Consider the following 13,136-nt stretch of genomic DNA (forward strand, 5'->3'; position numbering starts at 1 on the left):
ATAGCATAATTAGTATTGAGTTATGCTAAAATGTAACACTTTGTGCCCCAACTTCATGGAATTACCCAAATTCTATTTCTAGTCTCCTTATTCAGCGACAGTGGCACATGAATGGATTTCTCTTGAAACCAAAATTTCAAAAATTTGTAGCTTTTGAACGGATTGCCAAATTTTCCTTATTCTTTACTATTGCTATGTCTACATTCACTGACTCCCTGTACTCCACATAATTTTGTTAAATTCTCCATGAAGAATGATTTTTACCAAGACCCATTTTGAGATGGACTTCATGTAACTTGATGTCTATGGTCTGTCATCTCATCGTTACAGTGTCTCTGATGTACATGTGCAAGTGTAGTAGTAGCACCATCTGTTGAATTCACAGAATTAATAAAGAAAACAAAATGAAAAAAAAAAAATCTAGAGCATCCCCTGAAACCTGCATCAGGCTGATAGCATTCACTGTTGTGGATGGCATTGAACGCAATATTCAGATTATTTCTTGCACGTGTAGAAAGAAGTGCTTGAAGAAAGAAAGCTGCGACAGTTCATGATGATAAAAGTAACATACACTGTACAATGCACATGTGTGAATGCAATAGAGATTGAGAGCAGATTGAAGAGAAAATACAAGGTAAAGTAAAGTTCTTGGTCATTAAAACTCACAGGATTTGCAATAATTTTTTTCATGCAAAATTTGATTGTCTTTCCTCACTCAGGTCATAGAAACTGTGTGTCAGAAACAGAAGTACAACCCAGATGACTACAACTTAAAGTGAGTGTTACACCCATCATACCAGCTCAAATCCATAATTTTGTAGCAAATCAGTCATATTTGCTTTATAGATACTAGTATACATGTAGTAGTAATGTCACATCTAATATACCCGAGTTAACAAGCGTGCACAGTAATGGGCACCTCCATTTTAGTCTATAATACACTGTACATTGGAAAATAGACTTTTAGACTATCGTCCACTGGGCTGACCCCCCCCCCCAAAAAAAAAAAGAAAAAAAAAAAGGACAAAGAAAAAGTGATGTCATTGTGTTGGGCAGGTGTAAAGAGGGAGGGAGTACGTTTTAGTTAGTGTTGTGTTGCTGTCATAGGGATAAAGGAATGAAACCAAATATATCATGGAAGGAATATGTATTTATTCACGTACAATTACTGTTTCAGTGAGAGTGGGAATGTTAATCCTTGCAACTGATTGACAAATTACCTTACATTGACATTTAAGTACTGAATTGATCAGTGTTTTTAGTAGTAGCCATGATAAAAGAAATCATGGGCGTACATGCTCGAGCAGGATTGGAACTTACGACTTCCTGATCTCCAGACAGGCATCATCTCCACTAGACCACCGAGCTTTTGCCCGACAGCAAGTGTTCGTTCTAATCCTTATAGCATGCAGCGGGTACTGCGTAATTATTCAAATTCATGAAATTCTTCCATTGAGATGTCTTCATTGCAACTGATTGACCAATTGCCCTACATTGAAGTAAATACCGGTAAGCACTGAATTGATTTAAAAAAAAAACCAAACATTTTGATCAATTCAGTGCTTATTTACATTGATGTACAGCGATTTGTCAATCAGTTGCAGTGAAAACATCTTGACGAAGAAATTTCATGAAAATAATCCTTTTAAGAAATTTCCTGTCAAATTTTCATGTTCCTACCATTTGTGTGTGTGTGTGTGTGTGTGTGTGTGTGTGTAATTTAACAGAGGTATTATAGCACTTCCCTTGATATGAAAGAAGCATGTCAGTGAATGCTTTGGGGTGAAACTTGGGTGTAATATTGCTATTTGAATTTTGTATTGACACCATTTTCTTTGGGATGAATTTTTCGTACCAGGCACAACAGAACCGTGCTGGATGTGCAGGTTCCCTTCCGCTATGCCAACCTCCCAAACAATGTCAAGTTGGAACTTGTCAAAGCCAGCTCCCCTCGTAGTCAGTCTGGTACGGCTGTGGTGGCGCTGCAGCTTCCGTCAGGAGAGCGTCTGCAGCGCAGCTTTGATTCATCAACGTCACTATGGCAACTGCTTCAGCACTGGGAGAAGGAAGGTGATAGGTAGGCATGGGGGAAAATTCCTATCAGACATCAGGAATAAAAAGATAAGGTCAAGTAGCAATGAATACTGCAAGCTAGTTCTTTATTGTATATAGCATATATTTAGGGAGTCTTATTTAGTGCAAATTTGTGATCTTTGAACTCAGTAGTGAATGAAAAAATGTTTGCGTACGCGTTACATTCATGTTGAAATCAGATTTAGTCATTTCGCTTATTGTTAAATTTGTGAATACCAACCCACTCATGAAATTCATGAACATTTAAACCTTGCGAAATACATGGAGTATACAGTCGTAACATTAATTCCACAGTGACATGTGTGACTCATTCATACAGTGGTCATCCATATTATTTGTTACAGACCCTCCTTGACTGCTTCCTTCTTTTCAAGTGATGGCGGCACACTCCATCCAGTTTGCATCTACATGAGGGAAGAGGTAAGGGCATGTCAAGAAGTGTTATCTGTGGATGGTAGATGTTAGATGGTAGGTAGGTATCTAGATAGGATATCCAGTCAGATTTATATGTGTTGGTACTTACAGGCCCTGCTTACTTTTGGGAGCAGTGATTTAAGAAATGTTCAAGATATCACTTTTGAAGCACATGTGTAGGTCAGTTGTATCACAAAGCATCCTACCATCTAACATTTTTGCAATGAAGCCCAAATTATAAGGAGATATCACTATTTTTCTCATTAAACCATAACTGTAGCCGGTTTAGTCTGGAAACATTTTTGTCCCCGCCGAACAAGTTCGAGCAGGGGACTATGAAACGGCCTCCGTACGTGTGTGTGTCCGCGTGTCCGTCCGTCTGTCCGTCCGTCTGTGCGTCCGTGTGTGATCAAAATGTTCTATTTGCTACTTCTCTGTCATTTATGAGCCGATTTTGATTCTGTTTGCTTTATATGATAGCACTACATGGGAGCTTTGAAACTTCTACACAGAATTTCAGTTGTGACCTTTGACCTTTGACCTATATTGTACAGTTTGCTTCAAAATGCTACTCCTTCGCCATTTCTAACCCGATTTCGATTCCGTTTGCTTTATGTGATGGCACTAGGTGAGGGCTTCAAAACTTCTACACAGAATTTTGACCTTTGACTTCTTTGACCTCTGACCTTGATTTTTGACCTATATTGTACATTGGCTACAAAATGCTACTCCTTCGCCATTTCTAACCCGATTTCGATTCCGTTTGCTTTATGTGATGGCACTAGGTGAGGGCTTCAAAACTTCTACACAGAATTTTGACCTTTGACCTTAATTTTTGACCAATATTGTACATTTTGCTACAAAATGCTACTCCTTCGCCATTTCTAACCTGATTTCGATTCCGTTTGCTTTATGTGATGGCACTAGGTGAGGGCTTCAAAACTTCTACACAGAATTTTGACCTTTGACCTTGATTTTTGACCTGCATTGTACATTTTGCTACAAAATGCTACTCCTTTGCCATTTCTAACCCACTTTCACTTCCGTTTGCTTTATGTGATGGCACTAGGTGAGGGCTTCAAAACTTCTACACAGAATTTTGACCCTTGACTTCTTTGACCTCTGACCTTGATTTTTGACCTATATTGTACATTGGCTACAAAATGCTACTCCTTTGCCATTTCTAACCCGATTTCGATTCCGTTTTCTTTATGTGATGGCACTAGGTGAGGGCTTCAAAACTTCTACACAGAATTTTGACCTTTGACTTCTTTGACCTTTGACCTTGTTTTTTGACCTATATTGTACATTGGCTACAAAATGCTACTCCTTCGCCATTTCTAACCCGATTTTGATTCCGTTTGCTTTTTGTGATGGCACTAGATGAGGACTTCAAAACTTTTACACAGAATTTTGACCTTTGACTTCTTTGACCTTTGACCTTGATTTTTTTACCGATATTGTACATTTTGCTACTAAATGCTACTTCTGGCGGGGACATATTTTACGCACCGCGTAATTTCTACTTTTCCTTGTTATTATAACAATTGTTCGCATTTTGTGTATTCAACAATACTCAACAATACCTAACATTGACTATACTGGTTCAAATTTTTACATTGGTTGTTTCTATCCCTAACTCACATTTTAGAACTAATTTGAAGCAGTAATGCTGGGTTTTTGTTTCATCTGCAAATGGTTGATTATGCCTTTAACCTGTTGAGGACGAGTCCAGAGTATACTAGGGCAGGTGTCTATGGGAAATGCGTGTTGCAGCAAAATCAAACTGTCCTCAATGGGTTAACATACATAGATTGTGTACATACTAGAAATATGAAAATTCACACATTGCTAGTTCTATCTGTACTTTATCTATGCTTTGCTTTAAAGGTTGTATATCCCTTTTGCAACGCTCACAAAATTTTGCATGGGTTGAGAATAATGGCTCCCAACGTCATGTATGGAATATGGTAATACAACTCAAAGTTTTTAGGGGAAAAAAAAAGAAAAACTAATGCCATGTCACTTGAGAAGACCCTCCCCAGTTGTACCACAAATAACAATTTTTTTTTTGAGGTCCCAATCAATTCACTGGGAATCCATGCTTTTTACTTTCCCTTCACCATAAAGTAGTTTCCAGTTCTATAAGTTCTTGGGAAGTTCTGAGTTCCCTACCTGTACAATATACAAGCTATGGCAGGGGGGGGGGGTACAAAAGGAACACATAAACTTTATGGGAAATGAAGGGTATAAAGGTGTTGGGATTGGGAATTTAAAATAAGAACAGTGTGCAACAATGATTTTTTTTTTCAAATCTGATGATAAAACAAGAATCATATTGATTTTCCACTGATTTGCTGGCTATTGCTATCTATTGAGGCACAGGTTTTCATATAATTCATATGAGTAAATTGGAAAGATAGCTTACTGTTTGCAGGATATTGTACCAGGGTTTTATCATATTATTCATGGAAAACGGTGATTGTAGTAGGGAAGGGAAACACAGCATTTAACCATTGCGTTATGTAGCATTGATTGTAGACATTGCTGCAGGTAATCTCAACTTCTTTTTTGTGTTCAGATTGTCGGAGAAGCTCGGCTGAAGGCAACAACACTGAAGGGACTTGGTCTAACGGGAGGCAGAGCCATAATCAGGTAAAACATATCATTTCATTGTATTCTGCGGTAACTGAGGCTGTAAACACTAGCTAGTATTCAACTCCTGGTATCTCTGTCCTTAGAAAGTTCATATGTGAACAATGTAGGTGCCATAGGACATGTCACAGACACTGGTCACAGAATGCAACAGTGTAGATTTATTGCTGCTCTTCTGCAGCCTTGAATACGTTCCCGAGTGCGTCACATGTTGTTCCCTGTATTGTTGCGTACAGTTTTGATGCCATGCTAAACACACACAAATTCTTCTATGCCAAGGGAATTCTCTTTATAGGGAAGGAACCCTTTCTTACGTTTTTGTATCATGCCCTTATAGCTACCTGCGTTTCCTCTGTGTGAAAAGTGAATGAACTGTCTGCTTATCGTTAACTGACAGACATGATTAGAGCAAGAACTTACTCATATGTTGCTTCCCTATTCATATTATTTGTGTTATATGTCAACTGTGCAATTTCCATGTGAATGTGTGATGTATTTTTATGTAACTGTTATTGTGATTTTAGTTTGGCTGAATAAAAGTTGATGCTAATGATAATGATAATTACTTTGGCATGTTTGTTTGTTTGTTTCTCTAATACAGGGAATAATTTTACCTCTCAAATTTGATTAGCAGTTTTGATCAATGGGAAAATACTTTTAACAAAGTTCTGTACAATCCTGTGTGAAAAACCTGCTACACACCAGATAATTTATATACCAGTCATATCACAATGCATAGCAAATTGCCATGCCATACCATGAAAATGATTCCCTGTGATATATGGTTCAGATGCAACTTCGAGTGGGTCCCCTATTGAAATTGACTTTCTTCTTTGTTGCTTCCAAAATGACATCTCTTTATGTCTACAGCCTTCATTTGTAAATATCAAGATACCAAATTGTGATTGTCAGATATGATAAGCAGCTGATATATTATGATAACAGTAAAGGCATCTTACATCCCTGGTGTGTAACAATTAAAAAAAGAAAGGGAAAAGGAAAAGAAGGCTGCCTCCTTCGTTGGAAAAAAAAATATAGATAAATAAATTTATCAGTTTTTGTGTGCTATATCTCTTTCCTCCCTGCCGAACTAGATTACTGCACAGAGAAGTGAAACTCCCTTCAGCTCCAGAACCAGCACAACCACAATCTGTTGCCAGTGTTAACCCAGCAATACCCTGTAACCCCACCCCTGAAAATCAAATGGTTTCGTCTCAGGCACCTGCATCCTGTGCAGATCAGGACACTTCCATGAAGCAAGATGGGGACAATGAACTCATGCAGGAAGAGGGGAAGTGCAGTATAACACCAGATGTAGTCCCTCAGGCCACATGCGTTGAGAACACACCCGTTGATAATAAGCAAGTCTCCTCTGAATTGCCAGGTGATGCTGCTAGAGAATGTTCCATTCCAGACAATAGGGATGAAATGCCCATGGACACAGAAATGACCACCGTCAAAGTGGAAATGGAGGGGCCAGATTTTGAGATGGCAGAATGCGAGTCGAGTGCAGCCAGTAAACCTTGTACATCGAAGCCGGAGGAGAGAGTAGTCAGACCAAAGAAAGAGCCAGTCGAAGCTGGTGCAACTCATTTTAGTGCTTTGACAAGCGCAGGGGAGGGTGAGAGTGGTGGAAGGAGAGTAGCAGATGACATCAGTCATAACCCCAACAGTGGTGCTGGGTTGACTGTGGATGAATATGCCAAAAGGAGAATACACTCTCTTTTGGCAAGAGAAGCGGTAAGTTGCTCTAATCAAGTTGTCAATGCCATTGTCCAGAAAAGAAGTCATTGCCAGCGTACAGTTGTAATAGATAGTTACATCAATTTTTACTAATGAAATCAAAGGTTCTTAACACTTCTCCCATTGGGACTGTATGCAATTTTTAGTTCAGTAACACAAATAGAGGGAATTACAGCAAGTGTTATAAGGGAACTTCGAGGCCCATAGGCATCACTGTTTACTAGCATTAATGCAGATTTTAAAGAACAAAACAAAACTGATACAGTTGTACTGGGGTAGTGTCGAAAATATTTTCTGAATGAAAGAAATGTTTTCACTGAAATCTGATTAAGCAACGCTGCACACTGGCACTGGTCCGACTGTCCCAGACCAGTAAAAATCACTGTTGGACCAGTAACTTTTTCCGAAATGGACCAGTAAAAAAGGAAAAAACTGGGTACCTACTGATCCGACAGACAGGTTGGACCAGTAGACGGGTATAAAAAAATGGGTTATTGTGCAGCCCTGGATTAAGCATGCTTGATGAGTGCAAGTTTCCCCATGTTATAGTCGAAGTATGTTTTTGCCTTTACAGTATTGTGTTACCATGTGTCAGAATGCACATTGATGATGCGTTGTCCAATCCATATGCACTGGGCATTCTACATTCTTCCACTGTTACACAGCTTCATGGTCACCTTGAGAGCCAGGGGAGGTACAGCAGCTATGGGAAGAGCAAACAGAGAACTAGGCATCATTGTTATCCTATAAATGAACTCATAAATATATCAGTGATCATTGTATGTGTAAGTGGTTTTGTTGACTTCGCACATAGAATCAGAGGGAGGTACTGCAACCAAGGGAAGAGCAGAGAGAGAGAACTTGGGTCGGTATTATTCCATCAATGTACTCACTGCTATATCAATGTATTGTAAATTCATTCTTACACCTTTGTATGACACAACTTTGACTTCATTAATACAGCTAGGGAAGATATTGCAGCTAATTTCTAAAGAACTGAGAGAAAACTAGGCATTAGTAGTATTTTGCATTATGAGAAGAAGAAAAACATAAAAAAAAAACACATTCAAACTGGCGTTAAGTTCTTGAGAACTGGAGTCAAAAGGGGCCTGAGCTTTCGATCCTAGCAGAATCTTCATCAGAGGCAAAATAACAAACAGGCAAGGAAAGCAATCACATATAAGGACTTCATATATAACAAGAACAGTTATTGGAGGGCTAGGGATACGGAACAAAGAAAACAAAAGGGAAGGGTTGAAGGTCACGAGCAAGGAGCCCAACAGGTAAAGGGAGGGGGATTATTAAAAGCAGGAGGGTGGAGGACATTCAAAAGGCAGAGTAGGGTCAGTGATGATCCCGAGGACCATTGGGGCAACCTGTGAAATATAAGGGTGAATAGGGAGGCAACATCAAACAAGATAAGGAACAACAGAGGGATAAAGAAAGGAAAAGAGTGAAATAGCAACAGCATGAGTGATTGGCCGAGCAAGCAGCGAGCCCTAACCTGATTACATGCCACTTTTGGATAAGCAGTTTTCAGCAGCTTTTTTTTTTTTTTTTTGCTACATTAAGTTCTTGTGAACCTCATCAGGCTAGAGTCTTGATCAGTACTACCTGTATGTCACAATGTTGACCTCATCTACTGCAGCCAGAGGGAGACTCGACCACCGTGGAGAGAGCCAGACGAGAGGTAGACATGATTGAGAGCCAGACGGGTGTGGCCCTGAACGACTACGCCCGGAGGAGAATACAGAACCTGCTGGAGAAGGAGGAGAAGGTTGGTACAACGATTAGACTTCAGATTATAATGCAGGGTGGGCCAATAGTAGGAGGATTAGGTGGTGCGGTAGCGCCTGCAAGTACGGGCGATTTGCCCTTCTGCAGTATCAAGCTCTGTGCAGAGTTACTACTCTTCGACGGCTTAACCTTCGCCGCGAGGTTTTTTAAAGGGGATGGCTAGTAACCGATCAGTGGGAATCAGTGGGAATGCTGAGGGATGATTGTTCCAATCCTTGTGGGATTCATTTAAGAGTACATTATATATCTACTGTTGTGTGAAAATTATTTGCTTCAGAACGGTCTCATATTCAAGTAATGTGCAGATTAATGCCCCGTCACTGACCAGGCACGTTAACCTGGAAACATTAAACTGCACATTACTTGAATATGAGACCATTCTGAAGCAAATAATTTTCACACAACAGTAGGTATATAATGTACTCTTAAAGGTCCACTTTACCTTTGGGAGCGGTGATTTCAAAAATGTCCAAGATATCACATTTGATGCATATGTGTAGTTCTGTTGTATCACAAAACATCCTACCATATAAAATTTTCGCAATAAAGCCTAAAATATAAGGAGCTATCAGTGTTTTTCTCAATAAAGCGTAACTGTAGACGGTTTAGTCTGAAAACATTCTTATTATAACTATTGTTCACAATTTGTGTATTAACAACACTTAACATCGATTATACAGATTCAAATTTTTACAGTGATTGTTTCTATCCCTAACTCACATTTTCGAACTATTTTAAGGCACCAATGCTGGGTTTTTGTTTCATCTGCAAATGGTAAATTATGACTTTAAATGAATCCCACAAGGATTGGAACAATCATCCTCCAGCATTCCCACTGATCAGTTACTAGCCATCCCCTTTGAGTTGTGGTTTTTGTATTGTCAAGTTGTTCCTTCGACTTTTCCTTCGTCAGGGATAGCTTAGTGTTCGGCTTTACCTTTGCTGAATCTTTCGGTTTTTTGACATCTTTTGCGAGGCGAGAAGTCATGGCCACGTTTATCATATATCGTAGCAACATGTTATTAGGCTTCAGGAGGTTATTTTCTACTGGTGCTCACTGAACGATCGCGCGGTAATAAAAGTGAAAGGAGGTGGCGAGAGAGCTGCTTTAGGCTCCTGGCAGGGTTTCCCGACTTGTAATACAGGGGCTTAAAGGAAAAATGTGTAATACTTACCGGTGGCTATTCGTGTTGAGGGTAACGAATAGCAATTGTAAAACTAGGATGGGTTAGTATGATGAAGCACTGTAAATTAGAATTTAGATAATGTAGAGTGGATATTTTTGTCCACGGATCCTATCTAGATTTATGCTTACTAGCCCACCATTTTCTGGAGGAATTTTTTGCTGTCAAATCTATCATAGTGTCATCTTTAGATTGGCTCTTCTGAATTTTGCTGCATATTTTATACTTTGGAAATGTTGTATAGCACCGATTATTAAAATTCATCGAATGTGTACAAAATCAGAGAGAAATTTACAAAAAAAAAATGCCACTTGGTCAGAAAAGCTGAAACTTAACATCTTGTGCACATGTTGTCAACTCGAGATTCAGCATAAATTAAGCAATTAAGAGGCTATTGAAAAATCTGCAACCAGAACAAGCAGCTTTATGTGATAAACAAGTTGTTTCCTCTACCGTTTAAAACACTAACATTAAATAGTGAAAACTATAGCAAAAATCACGCTCTATGAATTTGGTTTTGGGACTTGATAGGGTAATTGAAAGTTATTTATCTAGAAAATATTAAGATGAAATTAAAATGTTTATCGTGAATAGTATATTCCTTAATATACCTCAGGAAACACACATTCAGACAGCATGAATGAAGTGAAAATACAAAACTTTGCTTTGTAGCAATGCCAGATTTTTACGGTTGTCTTTGTTTGTTTGTTTGTCTTTTTGATTATTCAAAGATGGTGCAGTCAATGCAGACAGCCCTGATGGAGTCAATGGTCCAGGCCGTCCGCAGCCAACAACCCGCACCTCAACCCAGGCATCCTGCCATGCTGTTTTCAGACTTCAAGGTGAGCGTGGCTTCTGTTGAATGGGTGCACTATTTATCTTCCCCTTCTCTCATAACACCTCTTCATGTTTTGTGGTGTGTTATACGTGAAAAAAGAGTGAGATAGTACGAAGCCAATAGCAGGACAGAAAGCTACTCCAGCTTCATCATATAGTTCACAGAGATTTTGAGCAATGTAATGTCCATGCATTGAAATCTTTTCATGGAAGCTCTGGTTCAAGTTTGATTTGACTTGAAATATCACTTTACAAGTTGTACATGTGAGTTTATACTCGATAATGTGTGCCCTGCTGTCAGTCATTCAGAAATGTGTATGTTGAGATGTTGAGTAAAAATGAACTACAAAATGCTGTTTGCTCAGTCTGTAAGCAGCAGTTGACGTACATGTAAGAGATATAGCTCAGGTATAGAGTGTTATTCATGAGTCATGCCACAGGTTTACTTCACTGTTTAACTGTGAGGGAATGTATTTGTTGAGGTGTTTAGTATCCAGGATACTACATAATGGCATCTGCTCACCTCCACAAGTGACAGGTGATGTAAGGGATGCAGAGGTATAGAGTGATATTCCCGAGTCATGGCATAGATTTACCTCCACTCTTGAAATGATGGTAAGAAAACATGTTGTTGATCGTAAACTAAACATTTCCATTTGACATAGTTTTGTGTATGTAAGGCAGCAACTCATATGAGTTCATCACATATTGTGGCGGTTGGCCGAGCATGTAATCAAGAGACGGAGGTTACAGTTTCGTTGAGCAACAGAATCTTATGAAATATTGTTTAAGATTATTGGATTATTTTATTACTAATGTTATTATTCGTCATGCATCTTTCTTTGAATGTGAAATTTCTCCTCATCCCATCCCAGTTCCCAGAGTCCGATGCAGCCGACAGTCCAGGGAAAGGCAAGAAGAAGGCGCCCTCCAAGCGGCCTGCTCTTGACCAGGTAGGGCCATGGTTTACTCAGTCTTCTAACATTTACAAGCAAGCCCTTCCATCCAGTGTCTTTTAATACTGATTATCCATGGAGTTATACATCATTCTGTCTTTCCATTGCATGTACATCATTGCAGCCAGAGACAGGAATGAGAAATAATTAAGATTTGTTATACCTATATATCATCGCTGGGGCGACAAGACCTCGTATCTACAAAATGTCAAATGTTCAGGAGAGCCAAAAAACATGGTGGCCAAAGCACTAGAGTGAATGGGAAAGCCTATCCTTTGACATGCCACTGTGGCTTCATTTTTGGAGTAAGACAGCTAGCATTTCGACAGGACATCACTTAACCTTTTATTTGACCATAAATACTAAAAAGTCACTTTCACCAAAATTTCAGATACAAGGTCTTGTCACCCCAGCGACGATATGTGACCCTGCATCACAAAACCAACAAAAAATTGCTGGTGATGGATTTTTAGTTAAGGGCAGATTCCAAAAGAGCAGACTCTTAGAAGCTTAAAAATGATGTATAACTCAAGCAGAATGGACTCTCCTATAACCCTATCTCATTATTAGAAAGAAGGCACACACTCTGGAAAAGTGTGAACTGTGAAAAGAGGCTGTGAAGTACAGGGTCTATTCAAGCGCTTAATCTTTACTACACAGTGCTAGCAGCGCAATGAATGGAACAAAAAACAGGATGTAAAACCACCAGAGCAACAACAATGAAGGGATTATCAGATTAAGCTGAAATTAAGCATGCCCTATCAACACATTCTGTCCATGGTTGATGCTAGCTTTCAAAACAGTAGCATTATCCTGTCAAAAGTTATTAGAGTTGAAAGTGAAGATTGTGCAAAGGATTGTAGGAAAGGGTTGTAGAAAAACTGCTGAAAACACACTTTCCCATTTATTATATGATCCCAAACTTAGGAGTAATGTGGAAAAAGGAAAGCTCTTTCAGAAAATATGAAAAGGCGGTGACTAAAAATTGACTTGGTTGACCCGTTTCACTTTTTTTGAGTCTTCACATAAAATCAAGGGGTGCAACTTTTTGTTGGTTTTTGTGATGCAGGGTCACATATATCCTTTGCCAATTTATGCCATCTTGCTCGTTACCTCCGCCAAGAGAGGAGGTTATGTTTTCGTTACAGTTGGTTTGTTTGTTTGTCCGTGTGCAAAACAACTCAAAAAGTAGTGAAGAGATTTGGATGAAACTTACAAGAAAGGTTGAGAATGGCACAAGTAACGGATGATTAAATTTTAGTAGTGATCCGATAATTTTTTTTGGAATTTCTGAAGGATTTTTGATGTTTTGGCAGGTAGGGTCAGTGAACTTGAGAGTTCAAGCTGCGCATTTTTTAGGTTTTCATGCCTGCAAAAATCTCTGTGGATCTCTTGTTTGTTCATCAATAATTGCCACAGGTTGAAATTTTATATTATTTAGAAATGTAAGCTTAGA

The 13,136-nt window shown here is 39.0% G+C and overlaps 1 protein-coding gene across 1 annotated transcript in view; it reads left to right on the top strand.

The window, feature by feature from the left end:
• The window catches only part of LOC140232108 (tether containing UBX domain for GLUT4-like), a 53,052-nt gene that overhangs the window by 2,713 nt on the left and 37,203 nt on the right, over positions 1-13,136 (top strand). Inside the window, exons 2-9 of the mRNA XM_072312256.1 lie at positions 720-775; positions 1,859-2,077; positions 2,439-2,514; positions 5,090-5,163; positions 6,258-6,903; positions 8,555-8,683; positions 10,619-10,729; positions 11,600-11,677. Coding sequence (XP_072168357.1) covers positions 720-775; positions 1,859-2,077; positions 2,439-2,514; positions 5,090-5,163; positions 6,258-6,903; positions 8,555-8,683; positions 10,619-10,729; positions 11,600-11,677 — 1,389 coding nt within the window. The remainder of the gene's footprint in view (positions 1-719; positions 776-1,858; positions 2,078-2,438; positions 2,515-5,089; positions 5,164-6,257; positions 6,904-8,554; positions 8,684-10,618; positions 10,730-11,599; positions 11,678-13,136) is intronic.

This window comes from Diadema setosum, chromosome 8 (genome assembly GCF_964275005.1).
Source record: "Diadema setosum chromosome 8, eeDiaSeto1, whole genome shotgun sequence".
NCBI classification, from domain to species: Eukaryota; Metazoa; Echinodermata; class Echinoidea; order Diadematoida; family Diadematidae; genus Diadema; species Diadema setosum.